This window comes from Simochromis diagramma, unplaced genomic scaffold (genome assembly GCF_900408965.1).
Source record: "Simochromis diagramma unplaced genomic scaffold, fSimDia1.1 OVJJ01000481.1, whole genome shotgun sequence".
Taxonomy (NCBI): Eukaryota; Metazoa; Chordata; class Actinopteri; order Cichliformes; family Cichlidae; genus Simochromis; species Simochromis diagramma.
The window spans coordinates 3078982-3105293 of record NW_024386898.1 but is presented as its reverse complement, the minus strand read 5'-3'; the positions used below and the strand labels follow the sequence as shown (position 1 = coordinate 3105293).

At 41.5% G+C, this 26312-nt stretch overlaps 1 protein-coding gene across 1 annotated transcript; it reads left to right on the top strand.

Moving 5' to 3' along the window:
* The first annotated feature begins 573 nt into the window (after positions 1–573).
* On the top strand, positions 574–26035 carry si:dkey-192p21.6 (uncharacterized protein LOC565246 homolog). Its single transcript, XM_040034530.1, has 18 exons — positions 574–869; positions 1163–1257; positions 3337–3458; positions 4289–4404; positions 6102–6171; positions 6263–6329; positions 8259–8341; positions 11191–11267; positions 12101–12131; positions 12239–12399; positions 15369–15481; positions 15863–15984; positions 16633–16756; positions 16853–16939; positions 19502–19579; positions 22487–22557; positions 23636–23748; positions 24205–26035. The coding sequence occupies exons 1-18, from the start codon at positions 635–637 to the stop codon at positions 24384–24386; spliced, it is 1947 nt and encodes a 648-aa protein (XP_039890464.1). The 5' UTR covers positions 574–634; the 3' UTR covers positions 24387–26035.
* Positions 26036–26312: the final 277 nt, after the last annotated feature.

Below are 26312 nucleotides of genomic sequence, written 5' to 3'. Positions count from 1 at the left end.
GGCTCTTCAGCTTACCAGAATTCATGTCAAAGGTTAACAACCCGCTCTTGTTAGATTGCCCCGGTGAACTCATCTGTCACTGTGAGCGCTCAGAGAAATGAAGTGGTTAATGGAATGAAAACAGGGAGAGGATGTGACAGGAGATCAGCATTTAACAGCTGACTGGACCTGGAAATGAGAGCGCTGCTAAAGCCATTTAGTTAGCTGTGATTTAGAACAAAACCATTAGACTGGGGTGAAACGGAGAGTGTCTGCTGACTGTGGCATTAATACAGAGCCACAGATACATGGTAAATGGCCTGTATTTATATAGCACTTTACATATCCAGTCATCCACTCATTCACACACTGGTGATGGCAAGCTACATTGTAGCCACAGCCACCCTGGGGCGCACTGGCAGAGGCGAGGCTGCCGGACACTGGCGCCACCGGGCCCTCTGACCACCACCAGTAGGCAACGGGTGAAGTGTCTTGCCCAAGGACACAACGACCGAGACTGTCCAAGCCGGAGCTCGAACCAGCAACCTTCCGATTACAAGGCGAACTCCCAACTCTTGAGCCACGATCGCCCTGTGACCGTTTTAAACTCACTGATTATTAGTCTGATTTTACTTAGCATCCCTCATGTCAAATCATGACAATGATTACATGTGATCTTAAATGTAAGCACAAAACAGCACATGAAAAGGGAACCAACAATTACGTATGCATACTGCCCTTTGACCACAGGTTATATTGTGAGAGTTATAAAGATGAGCAGCAGACAAGGCTGGTTACGGCTAGAAACATGGAGTCCAGGACGCTGCTACATGCAAGTCTAACTTTGTTAATCCTCTTTACCAGCGGCATCGGAGGACACATCGAAAATGGTGAGGAGGGTGGGGATCGCTCTGGTGAAGGCATCTGTGCACAAATGTCCTGGTAGTAGCAGCAAAAACTGTACTGTCTATACTCTTTTGATCTTCTTGTGAAAGTCACTGTTCAGTCTCCTTAATTCTGGTTCAAATTGAATTACAACAAATGGACATGTCAGTATGAGAATTTAGTCAGTGTCACGCTCACAGTGGTGATAGTGATTAGATGCCATGTTCTGTTATCTTGTCTTTATAATGTCCAAGAGAACTCTCAGCTAATAAATCAGGCCTGTGTTAAATCTATGCAGGCTCTCATCTGAAAATGGATCAGGCTTTGCTCATATTTCATAACCAGCTGACTGAAGAAGTGCATGCTTCCTACACATCAGATTACTGCTACAAGGTAAAGAATATCCACCGTCACTGTGGTTTTATTAAGACACAGCATCAGCAGGAAAATTGCTTTCAGTTCCTCAAAAAGTTTATAGTCACACAAACTGATCTTAGCAAACATACAGATGCAGTAAAGTTAAACATTGTAATTCACTGTGAAGTTGTTGTCAAATTTCACATAAGGGAAATGTGTGATTTTCTCTCCTTTGTTATAAAATGAGCTTGATTGTCTCTGAGAGGAATGTGCTGTGGGTACAGCGCTACAGTTACTGCTGGAAAAAGCAACCATGAATTATTAAAGACATCAGGAAACTTAAAGGGAACATCATAAAAACATCACGAGACATATGAATATACATAAAACCAGATAAACCTGTATGAAAACACAAGACAAGCATAAAGTAAGAAATATTTAGTGCTTAAAGTCCAAGTATGTGCTGTTCCTTGAATAATTTAACAATGCTGTTCAGCAGCATAATGGAGGCTGGAACATATGATACCTTTTGAACTTTGAACCTTGAGTATGCTTCCTCATGTCAAATGTTTGAATCCTGAGACGAGAGGATGTTACAAGTAACTACCTGCTTAGGCAGGCTCTGTATGGATTTGTATTTTTTCATTTCTGAAAATTCATTTGCAGCCATGCTTTTTTAGTGCACATTGTTAGATTACTAAACCATGCTGTAATTTCATATTGAATAAGCTTTCTATGATTGCCCTGTAAAACCGTAACACTATTACTCACTCCATACAGTCTTGGAAAGGAATTATCACTGGGTGTTTCCCAACTTAGTTTGTCAATGAGGAGACCTATTGTTTATACGTAGGCCGTCTTGGCTTGTAAATTCACTGCTCTGCACATTATATTACCATCCAACCTTTAATTATATTTTACTGTGCAACTGTTTTTGAGCCACCTGTCATTTCTTTATATTTTGCTTCCAGGAAGCCAGACTTTTCTTGCAATGTTTTAAAGTGTTCTTGAGCAATATTTCTCCAGGCCTTCTGAAGTTTTCTTTGGACATTGGCTGCTTTTTCACTCTTTTTCAGTCCTGACCAATTCCAGAGGAATGTGTTTTGTTTGTTAAACCACTTAACACTGACCTATGAATCATGCATGCATATAAAAGGCACTTAACTCAAGGGATGGACCAGTGTTGTGTCTACACAGGCAAAGACAGACAAAGAATCAATTTTAAATTTAATCTTTAGGCACTTTGTTAATAGCATCCTCTCATAAAAATCAACAAGGTGATTCCCAGAGCTATTAGCTGGAAACGTGGCATATTGCTCCATGTTCTTAAAAAGTGTAAGGAAACTGGACAAGTGGGGGACAGAAAAGGAAGAAGAAGGAGTTTTATGAGAAATTGTTTTAATGGAAGGCTGGCTGTCTAGAAAAAAATATCAAAGAAAAGAAACAGAGGAAAGGCTGAGGAATGCCAAATTACACAGAAACAGGTCTTACTGAGTGATGAATCCAAATTTTGTCCAAATCCTAGTTGAGCCTGCGTTTCAGTCGATAGTGTTGTCTTGTCAAAATTGATGGAATTATGACCACAAAAAAGAATCATCAAATTTTGATCCGCAATGCAGCACCATGTGGAAAGCATCGCATGGGCAACAGTTTCATTTTCCAGCACGACAATGATCCCCAACACAGTGTCAGTGCTGTAAAAGCGTACCTGGATAGAAAAACCACACGGTGCAAAACTAGCAGTCGTGGATTGGCCTCCTCAGAGCTCGGACCTCAACGTTATTGAAGCAGTGTGGGATCATCTTGACAAAGAAAAGACCAAAAGGCAGCCAACATCCAAAGAAGAGCTTTGAATTTCCTTCAGCGAGCCTCAAGAACTCTTCCAACAAACTACTTAAAGAAATTACAAGGAAGCTACAAGTTCAGACTGTGTTGAAGATTAAAGGAAGATTAAATATTGACTTTCCAGCTTGTCTGAATTGTACTATTTTTCCCTTTTTGCACATTCCTTTAAATCATTAAATCAAATTAGTCTTTTACTAACAAACAATTATTCATTTTTATTAAGTTAATGCTAGGCACATTTAATTATTATTTATTTGTTTTGCTTTTCAGTGTTTGTACCAACATTTGGTCACAGTGAAACCCAACAACAATAATGCATCTGCAATAATCAGCACCAAATTTACTCTGACAGTACAAGTGGAATCACAAACCAGGAATGCAACCTTTTGCAGGTAACAAGTTAAACATTTGTTCAAGATGGTACTTAAAACAAATAATATGCAAGTTGTCTCTCGTTTGCTTGTTTGCCTGTGAAAGTGCATTGCTCTTGTTTTAAGATATAATATAGTGTGGTGACATGATTGCATCAGCAGCCTGTGAAATTATTTACAGGGTTGGAGGAGTAACCCTGACCCATTTTCTGGACCTGAGTTATGCCCTCCCTTAAACCACCTCACAGTGTATTGATCACAGGCTGTTTTGGGGTTAATAAGACCTGACATTCCAATATTGATGAAAAGGGCTCATTAAAGCTTGAAAGCCACATGTCCTGGGGAAGAATCAGCTGGGATGTTAAACAGTTAGGACAGATCTAATATGTATAAACACCCAGAACATCCCACACAGGAGGGCAAAGCTTTCTATTTTGGGGCCACCTCTAAGAGATGGTGCACCATGAAAAGCCTTTGTGCTTTTTATGTCCTTTCAAAGGGCTGGGTCTTCTTAAATCAATGCTGAGGTCTCTAACCAGCCTGTGTTGCTATTGATTTACTTTTCCCAGTTTGAAAAAAACACTCCAAGTGATAGCTAGTATGTCATCCCAACAGTGGATCAATATGAGCGAGTCTTGCACAGGGATGTTTTTTTGGGGCCTGAAACTGGAGACGGTGAGAAGACAGGGGCATGCACTTTAAGCCTTCAGACACTAGGTGGTGCTCCTGAGTTTTATAGTTGTGCTACTGCAGCAGGAGAGCAGCAATGTGCTTTTAAAGAAAACAGTTTAACGGGGCATCAAATAGGAGCTTTTAAGACTTTGTGACTATTTCACTGTTTTTGCATGCAGATGGAGTCAAACGTATGAGGAAGGTGGTCACTACTCTATTTGGATTTACACCCTAGATGCAAATAATCGCAGCTGCACTCACATTGTGGATAGAAGACCAAATAATGCCTATCTGCGTAAGTACGCAGCACTACTGAAAAATACATGAGGACAAATTTCCATGTTTTGAATCCCTGACCGACACTGCTGGGATTCGGCTGTGAGGGCGCAGTGACAGCAAAGGTACCTGTCTGCAAACTCCAGCCAAGCCTTTGATCCCATTAATTGAGTCAGCAAAGAGGAGAATCACTGCTTTTGTCCACATCCACTGAGCAGCAGTTCTCATCCATCTCTTGGGACATGATGTGTATTGATCAGATCAGACTCGCTTTCTTGAAAAGGGATAAAAGAAAAGCTTTTCTGCTTGTTTTGAAGGCCTGCTTCTGGCTCGTAGAGCATTGTGGGTAATACATTAGGGAGTGTGGAAGGATTAGGGCGTAATGGGATTTTGAAAGCGCCTCTCTCCATAATGCACACACTACTTAACAATATTGCAGATTATGTTGTAGATCAGACTTTTAAGGCCAAGTAGCCATTATCTGTTATGGTCAGTGTGACTGCACCTCTCACAGTATGATGAGCTTCCATTAGCTCCACAGACCGGTGATTATACAAACTCCCCATAGGAATTGTTCACCTTAAGTAACGGTCTGGTCAGCAGCTCAAGAAAGGTATGAGGTGCTCTGCTAGGGAATTTTAAAAGTTTACTTCAGTGTCTGAGATTGATTGGCCACAGGGCAGCATGAGATCATTTCTTTAAGCATATGTTTCTGTGAAGCTGCTATCAGATGCACCCTTTAATCGTGTTAGTAGTGTATTCTGTATCACACCACAGACCACAAGTCACCTGCTGAGCCCTTAATTCTTACAAGGAAATCTACAGGATCGACTCCTATTAAGTCTTTGTTCGACTTTTATACATCAATGAACTCAAATTAATTCAGTTGTTTCAGTGTCTACCATTCATTTTCTATTTATACCAACGGTTACTGATGGAGCGAGCATGTCTGTGGCTGAGCTCTAATGTGGTTCATGCGCTGAGAGCTTTGTGGTGTTTTTATGAATGGACACCAGAGATGCCATGACTTTTCCGAGGAGATTAAGTGACCGCTCTTTGTTCAGAGTGGATGTCCTTGTGTGGATTCAGCTCGGCTTAAAATGGCATCTTTTTGTTTGTTCTTCCACTGCGTGTACTCTGCTCTCCTGTGCTTTGACGAAAGAAGACCATGTGGAGATTTCATAAAGCCTAGGTAGTTTTATAATCAGTACTACAGGTGTAAAATATCTCCCTTTGTTTGCAAATCGGTGGCTTTCAGAGCTCTATTCCTTTTTGGGGGGGGGCAAATAAAATCCATCTTCGCTACAGTGTTTGTGCCCTCTTGCACTGTAAACCTCAAGTTGACCCTGCTCCTATCTGTGCTGCCCTCCGGCAGTCTGGCAAAGTCATTGTTTTCTCATCCTTGTTCCAGCACAGCCTTACATTTTCATTTTCACATGCCTGCAGGGTTAGATTACCCGCAGTGATTACTCCTCGGCGGCTCAACCAAGACTTTTTCATTAGGTTCTTGTTTGTCACTTGAGGGATCCCCTTTGACATTGGTTGACTGAAAGACAGCCACAGGGGAGTCCACAGGCTAGTATAACAGACAGTTTGGACTGGCAGTCATCCCTTTTATCCCCACTCAGATCCTGGTCTGATAGAGATGTAGTGTATAAAGTTTCTGACATGGACAGAGAATGGTACAGAATGACTTCCTTTTACTTATTTTTCCAGCTATTTTGGTGGCAGCACTCCTGCTGGCTGTAATCGCTCTGTTATTCGTTGTGATACCCTACATCTGCAGGTACATGTGTGTTTTTTACATCATCTGCAAGACTCCTGCACTGATTGCTTTTCCATCAGAACCGGGCAGCCTAAAGTTTTTCTTTTTCCAGGAGGCGTTGTACATCAAAATTTATAAAGACTATTTGCTGCCAAGGCCCACAGCATTCAGAAGAGAATGTAAGTTAAATGCTGCTTCTAATAAATATATTACATTAGATTTTTTTTTATGTCAGATGAGATTATATTTTGATTAAATAAGTCATAAACAACTCAAAGTATGTCCATTACGAGTTTAAATTAAAAAGCAAATTATTTTTTAAATATACAGTAAATCTTTGCTACTGTTCTTGAAATACAAAATATAAAGTAACTACACAATCTCTTTCATGTAGAAACCTTTTTCTGGTAATCAAATATTGTTTGATCCAGCAGTTAAACTGCACCATTATCATTGGCCGGCTATGCAGCCTGAGATGCATTCTAAAATTGCTCCGAGGCTCCAGTCATCAAGCCGTTTGGGAGACACTAATGGAATGATTGATATAAATGTTAGCAGAGCCAGTTACACAGCAGACTTACATAGAAAACGATACAGTGTTGTATCCGTCCAATCATCGGGCTTCATGGCAAGAGCTGCCATGTATTTTCGGTGAACATGAATAGCTCCTCTCATTCTTTCAAGCAAAATGTCTCTGGCTTCCATATGTTGTCTGGATGGCACGCAAATCCATCACGACATATTAGTGCGGGTGTCTTCCTGCTCTGGCTCTTTAAAATGCTGCATGGAGGCCAGCACGCCAGGCTAATCCAACTGAGAGGGCAACAGGCCAGAGTCATCGAAATGTTGCCTTTCACACAGTGAGAGGGGGGGAAGACGCGGGGCGGAGAGAATTTGAGGAGTTCTGAATGAGGAAGCAGTGAATCTTTGACTTTATCAGTATTTTCAAACAAGTTTGCTACCTGTTGCTACCTACAAATAAAAAAGCCAAATGTGTTGCCATTTTATGTACAGTGTGCAAAAGTCTCCACTTAGTTCTTTATATTTTGCTTCCAAGGAGCCAGACGTTTTTGCAATGTTTTAAAAGTGCTCTTGAGCAAAAGTTATCCAGGTTTTTTCAACCTGTCACAAAAACACATGACATAAAATAGAATTTTTACACTGACGAGGTAAATTCCCAAACAGCTTTTAGCTGGAAACATGGCACATCTTGGCACGGTCTGCAGGATGTCCCTAAAAATGTAAAGAAACTGGAAAAAAGAAGAAGTCACAGGCCTGAAAGGCTACATACATAAACTGTCATGTTCTTAAGAAAATTCTTAAGAAAGTGAAACAAGGAGAAAATACTGCGGTAGGACATCAAGTCTTATGGAAAGATGAATCCATGGTTTTTATTTATTTTTTATATATTTGGAGGAGTTCAGCAGAGATGATTATCTATAACCATCTGTAAAACAAGGTGGAGGTTGTGTCATGTTTTGGGGTTGCATTTCAGTCGGTGATGTTGAGGATCTTGTAAAAACTGATGCAAGTATCAATGTAGAAAATGAATTTTCAGCATGACGGTGACCGTACCAAATACTGACTTTAAAGCTTGTTAGGAATAGTGCAGTTTATCCCTCATGTATTGTATTTCCATGTATTTTATCACAGGTCAACAAAACACTGCCCCCGTTTTCCCATTTTCCAAGTAAAATCTGAAGAAATGAGCCCACTTTACATTAACTGGCCAGCAAGCAAAGACAGACAGCATTAGCACCTAGTTAATAAAGTAGAGCATTAAGCTGCTTAAGAGTGTTGTGCTTCATGTTTTTGGAACATTTGTGTTATCAAACTTTATGATTTGTTAGATGTCAAAAGTGTTTCTTCTTCTTCCTTTATTGATTTTTTTTTTTGCTGATTAGAAAACACATATAGATATGATATGAAAAATATGTAAGTTTGATTTGGGGTTTAAATATCTGCTTAAGCGACCTTAACCCTAAAAGTGCAACAATGAATGGAGCTTAAAGCACTGGTAATTGTCAAATCCCCTTAAGTAACCCACACTGGTGTTTTATCCCAGTGAGTGTTGACATTATTTTGTCTCCCTGCTGTTTTTTCTACAGGAAGAATCACATGCTAGTGAAACTGCGCACGGTGCTGTTAAAGCTAAACCAACACGTCTGCTCTCCCTGGATACTTTCCGAGGGTATGTTCACCTTCAACAGTCATTCGTGTTTATCGCTCTATCACCACATGGAGCTCGTTCACATGTTAATTCTTTTTAGAGAAGTTTGAGGCATCATAAAGATCTACAGGCCTGACATAATGAATAATTACAGGGGTCACAGTCTGGCCACATGCTCCTTCAAGCTTTTGTTATCAGGCGGTATAGCTTTGGGCATGGTTTCTGATAGCAGTGTGTGTTGGGTTTGGAACAGTGTGTTTCTGTTGGACAGGAGTGATGCATGTGATTGAATCTGGGCTCCCTGCTCGCCTTAATTGTGGCCTAGGGCTAGACACAAAGCACGCCTCTCTGGAAACAGGATGCTGGTGTGGCTTTGACCTCCCCCTCGCCAAATAATTGATGTAATAATACAGTCAACATATCAGCACACATCCACCCAGCAATAGATCTCCTGCCAAACTGAAGAGCGAGAGGAAATCCAGCAGCACACAGGCAGCATCCAGCAGACAATTGGCATCTTCTCCATCTGTGGCTTCCTTTTGGACGAGGAGCCAGCTGAAAATCACCGAGCATATGTGGCGGGCTGAAAATGCAACATGCTGTTATTTAGTTTGGGAGCTCAAGCGCTTGAGTGCATTTTCAGAATCTGTATGAGTTCAAGGGGAGGATACATTTCAGTTTTATTTCCCTTCATTTCCACTTCCTGCCTCAGTCCTCCTCAATCTCGTTAGCTGAAATGTCACTCCGGGGTTACAGGTGCGTACGTCCTGAATGGTAATACCGGAAACGCTCCTACCTGGCGTCACACTTAATCAAACTGTGACTCAGCTCTAAAGATTAACGCTGTGTGCGCCTCCTCAGACCCATGACTTATGATCCATACCCCCGGATAAGTAACAGCTTTCTACAGAGAACAGACACATCAGTCATCTGCCATAAATGCTGAGACGTTTCTGAAGCCAAACAGCTTTTCTTCCCAGCTGAAAGGTTTTTCTGATCATTGCTCGGGCTCTCCTGACATGATATACAGAGAACTGTGGTGTATGGTCGCACGTTAATTTTTCTAAAAGGATTTGGATTTTAATCTTGTGCCACATTGCTAAAAGCCTTTCACCAGTTTCGTCACCGTTGAAAATCGCACTGTCAGTAGTTAGCAGCAGCATACAACTGACGGAACAACTATTACAGCAAAACCAAGAACTGTGAGCCGCATTTAACAGCAGGTGGCTGACTCATTCTGTGCCTTATTTTGACTGAGATCCAAGTTTTCCTACATATTGGGTTTCAGATATGCTCTGATGTTTGGCCACAAAAAAATAGAACCTTGGCTTTTCAACTGTAGTTGTAATTTATTATGACTAGATTGGGTGTCCGTGTACTTGATATGGCCAGTACAGTGGGTAACTCAACACTGTGCAGGGATAGACTGCAGCTATCCATTAGCAACGGGGGGAAAGTACTAAGCTGATACTCTAATTGGTAATGCATGTACAATGATTCAAATCAAAGACGTCCATAAGTGTCTATCAGTGAGTCATAACTGGCTGTCAGTGCTGCAACAGACAGGTCTCTCTGTAATCTGTTAGCTATAAATCATTCCTGCTCATTCCCAGAAATGAATTAAGTCTATTACTAAAGTGGCAAATGTTCACTGCAGAGCTTCAAAGGCATATTAACAACCTAAACTTGATTAGGAACCAAAAAAAGAAAAGAAAATGCCTGCTGTGTCAACCTGCACCTTATTAACTTTGATCCAACAGAAAACAAAGAGTTCCTTAGTGTACATTATGTTAATTGAGCACTCATCATAATTAGCAGCCTGTATTGTCACAGATGTGTGGCATATGTAAAGTGATGGGGGTCTCATTTCCAATCGGACAGCGGGGAATTTTAATTATAAGTATGGCCAATAATCTGGGATATTACTGCAATTTTCACAGGGTCTCATCTGGCTGGCGATTTAACCTTTGTCTTTGTTGCCATGACAACTAATGGATGCGTTCATCAAAATTTACACGATAGCCTGTGTGTGTGTGTGTGTGTGTGTGTGTGTGCGTGTGTGTGTGTGTGTGAGAGAGAGAGAGAGAGGAAGAGAACATGGACACATGCAGCAGGGTTTACTCTGCTTTAATAGCCCTTTTGAGATGATAGTGACCGATTAAAATCTTGTATCAGCAGGTTGGGGCTAAAAGAGCAGTAATGGCTTCAGTGCAGCTCTTAATTGAATCTAGGCAGAAAAACTAGAGGAGGCAGAGGTAGATACAGTGCACCTTATCAGGCAGGCTGTTTCTTAAAGGTTGTCGTAATGTTGTTACGACCCCCCCTTATGATTTTTTCACTCTTTTTGATTACACTGCACGCACGAAAACATAAATTCACGTATTACAGATGGTGAAAAGATTCAGCCTGGCCCAGATCATTGCATTACCGTGCAAGTTTGTGTTGTGTAGTGGCCCACCGCCCATTTTCTGACATGCAACGCAAACACCTTTTTCCCTCCAGTGTATGATTCAGTGAAGCACTCCATCACGTGCGCTGTGTTTCAGCAGCCTTGGCCAGTGCTAAAGTATAAAGTGTATCATATATTAGATGCAAAGTCTTTAGTCAGCACTCCTGCTTGAGGAGATCCAGAGGACAAGCGTTCATTTCCTGAGTGATTCATAATGCTTAGATTGCATTACCTTGCATTTGGAGGGAGACTGAATAAAAGCCCCTTTTGTGTTCTCTTTAACTTTAATTCAGAAGTTAATTTTTAATTATAATCAAGGATTGCACTTGAATAATATATTTTTATTGACAGTTTTTCAGTCTCACTCACACATTTTCTTCATTTGTTCTTTCCTGGATATCGACTTGTATTGTCTTTATAGGTTTTCCCTGACTGTGATGGTGTTTGTGAACTATGGTGGTGGAGGCTACTGGTTCTTTCAGCACGCACCTTGGAACGGTTAAGTACATGATGCACGTGAATTGACATAAGGGAAAACTAAATCAGTTGCTTGTACCCTACAGCCTGCACCTTACTCCCTGCACACAACGATGATGCAGCAATCGCCTGATCTTCAGCGGCGAAATCCTCCCCATAGTGTTAGCAGAGTTTTCTGACGCGTTGTTACTAATTATGATGAATGTAGTTAAGAAAAACACAGGGTGTCATTTCTCATACAAGCAAAATCAACACCATGATCCATAGATGTTTATTCTTGTTAATGATCAGGGAGGAGAGGAGGAGGATTTAAATGACAGCTGGAAGAAGATGAGGGAGGAGGAAGGAATGAGTAACACTCCAGTGTTATGATAGCCAGTATTGAGGTACTCTTAAGCAAGGCATCTCTGGTTGAAGTAGAGATTTTGGTTGAAAAAGTATTTAAAACAAGAAAAAGTAAATATTCTTATACACTTTCTTTTTTTGTTTTTATTTCAGTTTCTATTTTTTTTTTTGAAAATTCCTGTAATTGTTTATGGGTGTTCACAATTTTAACTTTGTAATAGCTTTTTTGCCACATGTACAGAGGTGCATTGATTTCAGAGCTGGATTGATTAATCTTCGCCTGGCTGCAGGACTGCTGCTGTCACAGGAGTGTAAATATTTATTAATCACGCCTCTTCAAAATGGAAAGTTAATGACAGAAGCAGCGCTTTAAGGACGGAGCATTGTTTTTAATTCATCTTGTTGTCTTTGTGTGTATAGAAGGGCAAAAACTGTAAACTCTCTGATGAGATCAAGTGTGTGTTGGTCTGTTGGTATTAATTGATTTTATGCTTCTGAAATTGTTGCAGGTCTAACTGTGGCGGATCTTGTCATGCCATGGTAGGTTTGGCACAAGGGGCCTGACCTATTTAACGTCTTTTACTACTTTTCTTGTTTGTACAGTTCATATGTGGGTTTGAATGGCATAATCCTGTTATGTCTTCCAGGTTTGTGTTTGTAATTGGGACCTCAGTGGTTTTGGCTTTCAGTTCCATGCAGAGGAGAGGAGTTAGCCGCCTGCAGCTGCTACGAAAAATCACCTGGAGAACAGTCGTCCTCTTGCTGCTCGGCTTCTGCTTTCTCAACTACTCTCCCAAAGACGGACCACGTAGGTGCACATTGTGTATTCTGATTCTCAGTCAAACTAAATCCTCATATGTGTGTATCTATCGATCTATCGATCGATGTGTACTTTTTCAGGTCAGTTACACTACGCAGACTCCAGCTCATGTAGTAATATGTAGTAATACAGCAAAGCAAGTTTATTAGCACAGGTGGGGAGAAGGATTTCTGTGTGGTAATACACCCGCTCATGTGCAAGCTTGAAGGCAAAGTGCATTTCCTGTAAATTAAGCAACATCAAATACTTTTGACACAGATGTCGTAACTAGATATTTCACTCGTCACTGCAACCAGTAGCTGCTGAATTCATTTTTTTAGGTGAAACTGAAATGATGAGTTTAGCTTTTCAAATGTGATAGCTACTTTTTTTTACAGTCAAGTAAATTTCTTTGTTTGTTGGTCTGCGACAGAGATGTTAAGTGGGTTGATCTCCTGATTTGAGATAAAAGCCAAACTTCATGGCTGGGTCAGGGTTAAAGGAGAGGAATAATGCTGAAAATCCCCCATCCACCTGGGATGCAAAGGGCGCCCTTCACACATTAGCTATCTGTGGTGCTAATGGACTTTCCTGGGTGGATGTCTGCTTAACTGGGTTAACAAAAATATTGTTGTTGTGTGTGCAGTCTCAAAATCCAGCACCAGGGGACGTTTAACAGAGGCAGATAGAGCAAAAACAACCGCTGTGGTAATGGACAATTACAAACAGATAGTGTTACAGCCGTCAGCTCCACGCAGCTGCTGTAGACTCTGCTGCTGGAGCTGGTCACAACAGCACACTGACTTTTACCATAAACTGCAGCTTTGCCCTCTGTCTCCAAGGACGTCCTCTGCAGCTCAGTCGCAGAGCTTGATCTAATAAGAGAATGGAGTCACATTAACTCAATATGTTAAATGCTTTTCAATGTCAGAAGAGAGAAAAGGAGGTATTAACCTTTGACATCAAATAGGAGTAATTTCAAAAACCCTACCGTGGTTAGATGTCCCAAAAAGTGGTCAAAGCAGATTCATATTAAAAACCTTGAAATGTAGTTACTTTATTCTCGAAATAAATACAAACTTACTATAGAAAATATGATTTGGATGAGATGCGTGAGGCGTGAGAGTTGATTCATTCAAACCCCTGCCACCGAGCTGCCTTAAGAGGACGTTCGAACACAAAAAGCCAGTCGTTTTGAAAAATTCTGGCTGCCCTACTTTTTTAGTGGCTTTTTCAGTTTTGCTGACTACCAACATATTATAATATTGTCTATCTATCACTGAAAGTGCTCATAGATTGGAAGCAGACAGCTTCAGTTAAATAGTATTGAACGTCAAAAAAGGTGTCCGTTACACACAAACACAAAGAAAATGCATAAATGTGGGAGAAAAACTGTGTTACAGTCTGCTGCAGCTTACTTTCAAACTCTTGTGTAAATGGATTCAACTTAAAATGATAATTCTTATTAAACATGAAATTTTCCCATTTTGCTCTTTTCTGCTATTTGATTCTTAATTATTTATTCTAATACCGTGCAAAAGATTTGAACCATCCTAGATTTCTTTATATTTTCTTCCAGGGTGCCAGACTGTCATGTTAATGTTACCACTGAGCCACTAAAGGCTGATAGTGTATTGTCATCAATACAATTGACTGCTTTTTCACTCATTTTCAGTCTAGTCCTTGTGCCTAACCATTTCCAGGGATGCTTGTTTGTTACGCTCTTTAACAAACAATGACCAAAGAACCGAATCTTTAATCTTTGTTACTTTGTTCTGTAACTTGTCACAGAAACACATAATTTCTTCCCATTTGTGTGAGGAGAGCGCTGCGACGGTGACTGTTAGCAGCCTTCTGTTAAACACGGTGGAGGCTCAGTCATGGTTTGGGCCTGCATTTCAGCCAGTGCTGTTGGGTATCTTAGCAAAATTGATAACATTACGAATGCAGGAAAGTACCATCAGATTTTGATCCACAATGCAGTACCATCTGGAAAATATCTGGTTAACAACAGCTTCATTTTTTTCAGCATGGAAATGATGACAAACACAACTCAGCACAGGAAAATGATACCTGGATAGAAAAACGCAGTGAAACACAATTAGTCAAGGATAGGTCTCCATAGAGCCCAGACCTCAACGTGACTGAAGCGGTGTGGGATCATCTTTACAGAGAACAGAACAAAAGGCAGCCAACATCCAAAGAAAAGGTTTAACTGTCCTTCAAGAAACCTGGAGAACTACTCCTGAAAACTATCTGAAGAAAGCTTTCCTAAGACAGTTCAGGCTGTGTAGAAAAAATATATTGACTTTCAATCTCGTCAAAATTGTCACATCAAACTCTATTTTTGCCTTATATGTATAGAAGAATGAACAATGGCTCAATACTTTTGCACATTCCTGTAGGACGTGATAATTTTATCAGGCGACAGACACAGTCAATTATCTCTGCAGGGGGGGTGTAACATATATCTTTAACTAAAGTGTCATTAGTAAGAGCTTCCCCTTTTCCTGCGAAAGAAAAGATTTCCGCCTCTTATTTGATTTGTCCAGATCAATGATTGGGATCATATTGTTTTTACGGCACTTTGCGTGGCAAAGAGGTTTTCAATTAGCTAATGTGTAGATTACCATCAATCTCTCTCCAGCAGCAGCAAGTCCTATCCTTCCCAATTTGGTGAGACCGAGAGATAACTGTTGATGAATGTTTGATTAGCTACCCTCTTTCTTGACATGTTCGTATCCTGAAGGCTGACATGAGCTCTCTCCAGCCTTTATGCCGTACATCAACTTGCTATACTAAGTAGTTGTAGTAATAGTGGCGTCGGGATAATTGGGAAAATTCTTGATTTCTTGTGTCTGCAGAAATGACTTAATATGCGTGCTTTTTGTGAGTTCATATGTTATTTAAATCACTGTCTGTCAGTATTAAGGTGCCACAGTGAGCGTTCATGCTGTGTGTTCTTCACTGTGCTCTAGTGTCCTGGTCCTGGCTGAGGATCCCAGGAGTGCTGCAGCGTCTGGGCTTCACCTACTTTGTTCTGTCTCTCCTGCAGACTTTCTGGGGCCAGAAAGAAATCCCACTGACTGCGGTGAGCAGTTCTGTCAAGTTCAGTTATTTCAGCCATTACACACAAGAGAAAAAATTTAAGGAGTCTAACCTGAAAAAGCACACGAATAACAAGTCCAAGAGTCGATGGACCTGTGAGTTCAGTGCAGTGGAAGTCTTTGTTGAACAGTTCAACAAGTTCCATCCATTCGTTACGTGCGGAGCTCAGATATTCGTCCGGATTAACAGACAGACATCTCTAAAGCTCCAAGAAGAGTTAAAAATCTTTAGTTATTATGAATTTGTTGTGTATTCAAGTGGACCAATCTATCCCAAAACTTAGTTTAATGCTAAAAAAATACCTAAAAGCGAAACAGTTTTGGACCTAAAAACAAAAATATTATGTGCTTTATGTATGATGCAGTATAACTGGTGGAACCCGGTCCAGGATATTCTCCTTTACTGGCCACAGTGGCTGATCATCATCCTGCTGGAGACTTTGTGGCTGTGCTTAACTTTCCTCATGCCTGTTCCCAACTGCCCCACGTAAGTCCGGACATGACTCCCACTGTCATATAGCATTTCAGGTCAAATCTCCTCACTAATGCATCGTACACTTAAGCTAAAAGCATAAATTTCCTATGTGTCGAAGCTGAGATAATCTCCAGTTGGGCCTGTTTGTGCTGCAACAGTGTGAGTGTGCACCTTGTGTTGCAGGTGTTATGAACCGTTGTGATTTATGGGCCCGTGGTGGATGCTTCAGAGAGCCTAATTAGCCAATCTCAGTCTGTCATGTGCAATAAGAGGAGCGGAGGCAGAGGATCCATCTTCCTCGCTCTGTGTCTTCTGCTTTTTGTCTTTTGTTTTGTTTTTTCCCTTCTCTGTGACCCTGCATGACATCACGTTTACAGTACTGTGGGTTCAAGCTGTAGCACTTTTTACTCTCAGTCCTTCTGTGTCTTTTCATCTGATTGAGTTTTGGGTTTTTTCTTCCTTGAACGTGAATGTGTGGTGGCTTGAGACACAACTGCTATACAGGGTTTAAGAATATTAAAATCATCCTTGGTATTAGAACACCGAGCGTTCTCTGCTGCATCTGGGTATTGTGTTTTCATATAAACACAAAACACTTCATTAAACATTGTTTTTTGTAATAACTACAGCTACAATAATTATGTTCTTGTTTGATAACAGAGGGTATTTAGGAGCCGGTGGAATTGGCGATAACGGGCTTTACCCAAATTGCACGGGAGGTGCAGCGGGATACATCGATAGGTGGATGTTTGGTGATAACATGTACAGATACCCCACGTGCAAAGTAGGAATGTTCATCACATATTGCAATACAATGCTTCTGCTATAAACCAATGTAGGTGAAATTATAAACTGCATGGTTTTGTTTTGCTTTTTCCAGGAAATGTATCGCACCACACAGCCCTTTGACCCAGAGGGGGTTCTGAGTACCATCAACTCCATTGTCATTGGATTTCTAGGGATGCAGGTAAGATCTAAGTTTCTCCTGTACGATGCAGTGAGTGGCATGAGTGGCAAAAAAAAAAAAGTCTTAGTCCTGCCTTTGTATTTTTTTGCGCAGCCTTAATAAATGGCTTGCTTCTGCCAAGTTTAGTCCAAGTGTCTGCATTTTTAGTGACCTGCATAGGCAGATCTTGACAATTGTCCAATCCACCACATCCCAAAGGTTCTGTATTGAATAGAGACCTGATGACTGTAGTGACCACCTAAGAGATGATTTGAGCTTTATAATATGCTGCATGTACCCACCAGGTGATATGTACACTGTGGTCACAAAGCGATGGACTGATTGGCAACAATATTCAGGTTGGCTGTGAAGAAGAATGCTCAGTGGGTACTGAGTGTGCCAAAAATATTTCCGACACCTGATAACAGCACCACCACTAGCCTGAACTGTTGATACAGTGCAGGACAGATCCACTCCACAGATCCACAGATGTTTTTATGCCAAATCTGTATTTGTTCACTATTCATTTAGGTAAAATTACCTATGCCATACATAGCTTTGGTTAAATTGTTTAAATCAGCTTTTAAACTCTGCAAAATCCATCCATCCATCCATCTTCATCCGCTTTATCCGAGGCCGGGTCGCGGGGGCAGCAGCCTAAGCAAAGAGGCCTAGACCTCCCTCTCCCCAGCCACCTCCTCCAGCTTATCCGGGGGAACACCAAGGCGTTCCCAGGCCCGCCGAGAGATATAATCTCTCCAGCGTGTCCTGGGTCTGCCCCGGGGCCTCCTCCCGGTGGGACATGCCTGGAACACCTCACCCAGGAGGCGCCCAGGGGGCATCCTTGTCAGATGCCCGAACCACCTCAGCTGGCTCCTTTCGATGTGGAGCAGCAGCGGCTCTACTCTGAGCCCCTCCCGGATGGCCGAACTTCTCACCCTATCTCTAAGGGAGAGGCCAGCCACCCTTCGGAGGAAGCTCATTTCTGCAAAATTAACAAGCTAAATGTCCCAGTCCTCTTTAATGTGGACAACACTCATGGTCATGTGGTTGCTGGAGTCCAGCCCAGCTGGTAGACTGGCATCCTGTTCAGGTTGTAACCCGTAACCCAGTATCACAGGGCTAATATGTAGAGACAGTGAACTGCTGGCATTCATATTTACACCAAGTTAGAATCTCTAGTTAACCTAACGTGTGTCTTTGGGCTGCTTGAGAAAGCTCGATTACCTGGAGAGAACCAATGCAGTCGCTGGGAGAATCTGTACAGTCCACACAGAAAGACTCCGGCTGGCTTGCGGCTTCAAACCCAGAATCTCTTTGCTGTGAGATGACAATGCTAACCACTGCACCACTGTACCGTTAACTGAGAAAATAGTTGCCATGAATTGATTTCGAACCTAAAAAATATATGTATGTTTTGTGTTTTCGAAATGCATTGCAAAAAAACCTTAAAGTTTTATTTGCCTCCACTGGACTTGATCCTGAATAGAAACTGTACATTTTAGAGTCTCTGCAGGTTTATAAAACATTAAAAGTACACAACAAAATACTGCAATAATAATAATAAGCCCACTTATTCAAATAGGTCTTATAAACCCACAACTAGTGGTTTATGGCTCCATCTACCTGAACGTGGTTCTGCCTGATATTTCTTCCTGTCAAACGGGAGTTTTTCCTTCCCACAGTCACCAAGTGCTTGCTCACAGGGGGTTGTCTGATGGTTGGAGTTTTCTCTGTATTATTGTATGGTCTTTGCCTTACAATATAAAGCACTTTAGACAACCGTTGTTGTGATTTGGCGCTATTTTAATAAATTTTAATTGAATTCAACTGAACACAAAACTTTCCTGTCAAAAACAAAAAGCAGGCTGAAAATATCTTAGAGACAGGAAATGATCAGAACCTTCTGAAGATGTGACTGTAAAATACTCAGTTTGACTTGATTAGACTGAAAGTTTTAATGGCTTCATTGTGCAGACAGTGATGCTCTTCAGTGTTAATATGTTAATATAAACCTACAGTGTGACTACAGTAAAGATTATGTGACAGATGTTTTCCTGTCTCACTGTAAATGCACAGCTGCCCTACTTTAATGACAAAATGCTGTTAGAAAGTAGGAAGGCCCTTTTGTTCTTCAGACCTGCGTCTCAGATGGTGACAGTGGCACTTATAACCATTTGGGTTGTGGGAAGGTAACATGAAAAAGTGACCACATTGCTCAATTCCCCGTGGGCTGTTTGCTCTGAGCCCTTCAGTCAGCGAGTCTTAGACGACACGCCAGGTGTCCGCTGGCTTCCTCTGTGTTGGTCCATGCTAATGTTCTCAGCTGAAACATATTCATCATCACCAAATTAATCAGAGGGTGCGGATGACTAACACCCCACATCTGGCTCCATGGGATAGGAGAAACGTGACCGCCATGTCAGGGACGTGGCTTCGACAGCCACATCCCAGGCCTATTTGGTTACCCAAGGGCAAGTACGCGGACACACCGGGTGTTGGTGTTTATGTGGTATTTCTCATTAAAGAGATGAGTGAATAGGCTGTGGGGTCTGTACTTATTTCTGCCTCTTTCTTTCACAGGCGGGGAAAATTATAATTTTCTACAAAAAGATGAATATCCACATCCTGTGCCGATTCCTAGTGTGGACCCTCATCCTGGTACGTGGAGGTTTTAAGCAGAGCTGCTGTAGGAAATGAATATAAAGTCAGTTGTTAATTTAAAACCAAGACACCCAATAACTGTCCTGCTCCTGTGATTCACTCAGAGCCGAGCACTTTTATGGTCTCAGTGTTTCACTTCACCTTGCAGGTAAATTCTGCAACGTGTTTTCCAGCCTCTTGGGTATTAGTCATACTGTAGCTTGCTGAAGTCATTCATTAGCAGGACTTGGCAGAGGACATGTGTGTGATCTCAGTACAATTAAACAACATCCATGTGTGGCTGTGTTTCCGGGCAGACATGGGTATCCGGACCCTCGGGGGAATACACGCTGCGTCTCGTTGCCTCTCTGTGCTTTACATGTGGTTTTGGATTGGGAGAGTTATGCATATTACTTACAGTCTGCTGCAAGCATAAAAGCATCTACTCTAAGAGTATGATCAGTTTAGGAAGCTGCAAGCGAGGTCTCAACAAGCAAACCAAACATGGCAGATTTAAGAAAGGAATTATTAAAGTGCATTCAAACCTAGGATAAAAAGGTAATGCCTGTCTGAAAAGCTTTTAAGGTCATATTTGTTTGAGATTTATGCTCATTCTGGGTGGTCTTAAAACACAAAAAAAGCCAGGCTGGCCTCCATTTCATTTAGAGGGGGAATGCGTCCTCCAGGGAGAAGCCAAGTGTTACAGGAGATGGCTTGTTTTGTATTTCTAAACCTGTGACAGGAGGCTGCTAGTCTGCTCTAGCAAGACTGACAGACAGACACGTAGGAAGGCTAGTCTCCGCTGAACTGTGCTTGCCACTGTTTTTATGTGCGTGCAGCGTGATGCTCCAGAGATATAGCTCATTTGTGAAACGGGGTTAGGAGGAGCCTGCGTGCTGTGGAGGCAGACATCCTGAACCGGCAGCTCTGTGACCTGGAGCGATGATGGAGCTGGAAGAGCTGCCTGCATCGCACGGCCTTTGAAATCAAGCTGCGCAGGACGGAAAATCTGTGCAGCGAAAGAAAAAACACACAGAAGCAGGGAAAGACTTGTCTGAAGTTCTGTAGTTCCAGTATATTTGGGTGCCTTTTCTGTCCAGCTTTGGGTATCAGGTTCCTTCAGAGTGTTATGTGTATGACTGCAAGACGTTTATTTACTTATTTGACACATGAGTTGAAACAGCGTTGAAGGTTCTGGTGTTAAAGAAATCGTTTATTTTATTTACTATTATGTCATAAGGTTTTTCAAGTCAAATCTGTTTATTTTTGTAGTCTAATATGTCCAAAACAATATCTCAGTGAAGTTTTAAAGGTCTGTAACAGCAGCGTTTTTCCATCCAGACAGTATTTTCCAAAAGGACAGTAGGAAGAAACTCAGTGACAGAGTCCTGCTCGTATATGTGAGAATCAATTGAAATTCTGTTGCGAGAATTTAACGTCATTAACCTCACTTCTTAAAGGACAAAGCTCCATTATGTCTCCAGGTGTTGAATCTTATTGACTATCATTGTGCGATGAGTGGCTGGAGGGAGGTGACATAAATTAGATCCATTTAGCTTCTCCCAGCGGCGCACAGTGACAAAGTAGCTCATGCTGTCATAAATAAACATTAGGCTTTAATGTTTTTTCCACTGTATCTCATTGTTTAGCAGCTGATAGATGCTGCAGATGCTACTGAAGATTACAGTGTTGGAGGTGCGATATTCTGGATCTTACAGTATTTAGATGTGGCTCGACAGAGTAGCTTAAATCCTGGTTAGCTGAGATAGAAAAATGCAATAGAATAGATTTTCTCACATTGCATCGGCTGGCAGTGAGAGCAGACCATCGTTATCGATTTTAGGAACAGACACAGGAATAAAGAATCAGCGCAGCATATATTTGTTTCACCGTTTCTGCACGTGTATATTTGATTTGATTTTTTTAATCTCAGTGGTTAAATCTATTTTTGGTTGTATGTCTTACCAACACAGAAAGCAAAATTAGTTTTAGCGATTGGCCTGCTCTTGATATTGACTTTTCTAATAAGATTTCGGCTCAAAGGGGGAGGCAGGAAGCAGAGCCGAGCTGCCTTTTGTTTCAGACATGTGCTCTTAACATTAGCAGGTTTCCTCAGAGGAGGAGAAAACTTATTACTGCACGCACCCGACAACTGGGTCGGCGTTAAGCACAGGAAAAACAGAAAGTGTGGATACAGTAAACATCAGGCCATGGTTTATTGTTTTGTGATCTGTGGCAGGCTGATATTCACAGGCAGCCATGTGTCTTCCTCATAATAAACAGCAGCCCCTGTTAATTAAAGTCCAACGATCAGGCTCCAGAAGTGAGAGATTGAAATTGAGCGATTGCCCCACATACCAGCCCCATCCCACATCCTGCTGCCTGGATAGCCTGGAGACTCAATCCAGCCCCAGCTAGGCTATTTCCACACCATCGATTCTGTCATCTATACACATGATGGATATCCACCTAACGAGCATGTTTGGATCCTGATCTGCTGTCCTGGGTTTCTCTGTGCAGCACAAAATCTTTCTTCATGTATCTAAATCATACAGGGAGGGTGGGGGATAGTTAAGACTATGAAAGTGCTTACTGATGTAGAGTTGAGCAGATCATGAGTAAATATGAACATGGAGTCAGTTGGGCCTCAGTGTGTTGGACTTTGTAGATGCCTCTCGGTGGTGTTTTACTGTAGTGACAAACCCACGTTTTAATGTTTTTCAGCTCATTGTTTTGGTGTGTTTGCAGTCCTGTCTAGTGTTTTGTGTGTGTGTATAAGTTAATGGACCATGTCCACGTAACTCTCTGATTGTCGGTTGATCTGGTGGACTCTGCTTGATACTGTTGCCTCACGTTTTAGCAGCCCAATACAGATTGCTTTATCGCCCTCCATCGATTTGAAATCTGTTTCATTTCCACCCTCAGGGAATCTCCGCAGCCATCCTTTCTAAGTGCACGCGAGACGGAGGATTTATACCTGTCAATAAAAACCTTTGGTAAGTGCTTCCTGACCCTCTAAATCCAGCCACTTTTCCTCACAAAAAAAGAAAGGATGGGATTTCCAACAGACACAAATCAAGGCTGCTAAAACACGCGTTTACTTACCTCTAACGACAGCTACGGCTGTAAATAATCACCCGGGCTGTTGGGAGTGTGAGGTGTTGCCGTTATACATCCTCCCAACATGATCACTCTTCCTTACGGCCAGCGAAATAAAGAATGCTTCATCCTCCCCCAGAAGCACTCACTCACTGTTTTACCAGCTCTGTGTGATGGAAAGAGCTCAGACTCTGGGAAATGTAACTGTATAACCACAACGCAGTCTTAACTGCTCCCAAACTATTAGAAGCCTTTTTAGAAAAACAAGGCACAGCACTTTGGTAAATGTTTGTAATGATTTTGCATGAAATGTGACACAGTTACCACCTCACACATCGGTTACTTTATGACTCGTGCATTTGTTTCCACTCCCACATTTCCCTTTATATGTGATGTGAATCATTCAAATGTTGTAGCAGGAAGAACGCCATTTCATCTGTGATGTGTAAGCAAATTCCTCATGATGTTCCACATGGGGCATCACTTGCCATTACCTACCTGGCTTTTATAGGCAGTTCATCATGCACAGGTTATTGAGCTCCTGGGTACAAGTCCTTGCCGGGATGTCTAAAAGTAATTAACTCCAAGCTAAGAGTCGTTTTTGGCTCGACTTCAGCTGAGATAAAGAAATAAAAAATAAATGCAGGGAGGCTCTAGAAAGGAGCCATTTTACATGCGATAATATTTCATCGTGCATTCTTGCACTTAGGAACAGACAGAGACGCGGTTAGCTGGCACAGCTCCATGAGGCACATGCCAAGGATCCATATGCTGATGCTATAGACAAGTCCAGCAAACTGCCTCACTGTTTGTAGGACAGACTCTGGGTGTTATTTATCTGCAGCAGAGGATTGATGGACTGAGTGTGTTTACACTGTTCTTCACACCATTCTGCTCAGATTTTAGTGATGCCCAAATGTGCCAAGTAAAATGTTGCTGTTGTAGTAAAGTGTTTCCGATGGTCTGTTTCTTCAGGTCGTTGTCCTATATCATGTGTATGGGCTGTTTGTCTTTCCTGCTGCTGGGAGGCATGTTCTTTGTCGTCGATATCAAGGGCTGGTGGGGTGGACAGCCATTCATATACCCAGGTATGTTTCTTCTTGTACTGACAGGCTGCTTTACAAAGGTGTATGTGCTTTGGTTGGAATAAAAACCTCACAAACGCTGGAACGTAGTTTAAAATATTGACTACAATGACAATTGTGTTTGGCAACTCATTAGCTGATTATGCAAAGACAAACATTTTTCAGCCTAATATAACAAATGTCCTGAAAGCCTTTGTAGGGATTATAGTCTAGGTTTTGGACTTGTGGTCCTCACTCTTTTCTTCCAGTAATTTTTTTGCATTATTGGCCAGACTCCCAGAGAAGAGTTTAAACTGATTAGCTCATTTGGAAAGCTTTTTGGAAAGCATCCCTGCAATAAAGCCTTTACTTTTTGCACATAACTTTAGTCATTCAGCTATTATGGAAAGCAGGGAAAAATCCTTTAAATTGTATAAATCCTGTTCAATAACTTGTCTTTTTTCCACCCCTCTTCCACAGGGATGAACTCCATCTTTGTGTATGTTGGCCACTCTCTCCTGGGCTTCTACTTCCCTTTCAGCTGGGAAATGCGCTTCCAGCAGAGCCACTGGGAGTGGCTCTTTCAAAGCCTGTGGGGGACTGCACTGTGGCTGCTCATCGCCTACCTGCTCTACAGGAAGAAATTCTTCCTCAAAATATAAGCAGGATAATCCATCCCACTTCTGTAGATTGTATTATTTTATATTTTCATTTAAAGGCAGCCTCTAAAGCTAATTTTAAACTTTTTTTAAAAAAAGTTTACTTTACTAGAGTATATTATAATCCTTATTTATGTTATACTGGAATTTAGTACAACCATTCAATGGATCCTTACTTTAACTTTCTTCTGATTGGCTGCTCTTTGTAAATAGTAGGTGTGGACAGCTGGTGGGCGGAGCTTCCGTGCTCACAGCCAGAGCTGTGTGTGTCTCTCTGACATCACGCAGACCTGATAATGGAGAAAAACTATTAGAAGCTCAGAAACATTAGGGGCAGTCTGAAGCCTGGACTTTTGGCTCAGGGATGACGTGTATGTATGTTGACCTAATATAATATGAGCTACTAAAATTATTATGTTTTTCTTTTTAAAAGCACTCTTCTCTGCAAATTATAGATTATTAGAGCATCTGTGGGAGTTTAAAAGAGTTTTTAAAATGACCTGCTGGTCTAGGCTTAATTAGTTTAGTTTGCTTTTCTTAGATGCAAACTTACCACACATGTTTTTTATCAAAAGCAAGATGCAGAGCAGTGTACAAAATGTGAAAATGCTGATCAGTGAAACCCATTAAAGCACTGTCCTGTTTCTAAAGAACATGTCTGACGAGCTGTCAGTGTGGGCAGCTAAGGATTCATTTGATAACACTTGTTTTATGCTCAGAATAGACTGATTAAATTAAATATATTGAGGTGGTACTTAACAAATTAGGCCAAGTGATTCCACTACACACCAGGACAACCATTATGAGTCTGTTGCCATGGCCACTCCTCCTGTGTGCATGTGTGTCTCTGTGTATGTACCATCTGCTGTCCAAGTCACAGTACTATAATTGGGGTCAAGATGCACACAGAGGGGTGTCATCAATGGGGCCGTCACCTTTTGCACTTATTTCATTAGAAAAATCAGGGAAATTACACAAATCCATTTCATCAGACGAGCCCCTCTCAGAGACCCCGAGCCCTTTACATGTGTTCTAGTTTGCACATTTCACACTCGAAGCCTCTTACTTAGTGAAATAGGGTTCATTCTCAGTAATAGATCAGAATATTTCCTCATGACTGACAAGCAGGTTGAGTGATTTATATCTGTTTGTATAATGTATATGTACCATTATTGAACGCGCTCAGGTCAGTGTCCCTCAGCATCAGGTCAGGTGGTGTACATCATGAAATGACCATCTAGTTAATGAAATGAAACGGCATCAAGCTCCTCTTCCTGAGTGAAAGCCTATTACACACTCTCCAGAAGCAGTAATAACATTGTGTAATATGGTGTAGGGGTTTTGGTAATTGTCTTATGAGCACAAGTTATTTGAATCCCAGAAGGTGCATCTAGCCTTCCTGAACAAGACTCAAATCCTTAATTGCTTTCCAAACTATGGTGCCAGCAATGGAAATGAACTGCTGATTGGTCGAGAGATGAAAATGAAATCGATATACACTCACCACACAGGTCTAAAGATATCTTTTGTGTTTTGCATGCCATCAGAAAGCTTTGTGTTTTAATAGAAGCATTTAGCTGACTCATTCGGAGTAACATCACGAGGAGGTTAAAACCTACGTATCGAAAGCTGCTGCTAATAAAGATCAAAAGGGTCAAAACAAGAATCTATGCTGCCTTTTTTTTTTTTTCAGCCTAGAGCATTTTTTTAACTTGCTTAAAGCACATAGAAAACCATTGTGGTTGCAGATGCCATGTCCACACCACCGTATTTCCTTCTCTTTATTGATTCTCGTTGAGCATACGTCTCAGGATACCTATAGTCTGTCATATGGAAACATTATCCCAGATACAATACACTGTCCTCAGGCAGACTTCTTGGCTTCTTATATCACATAATGCCCCTTGGTACAGCAAGTAGCATTACATT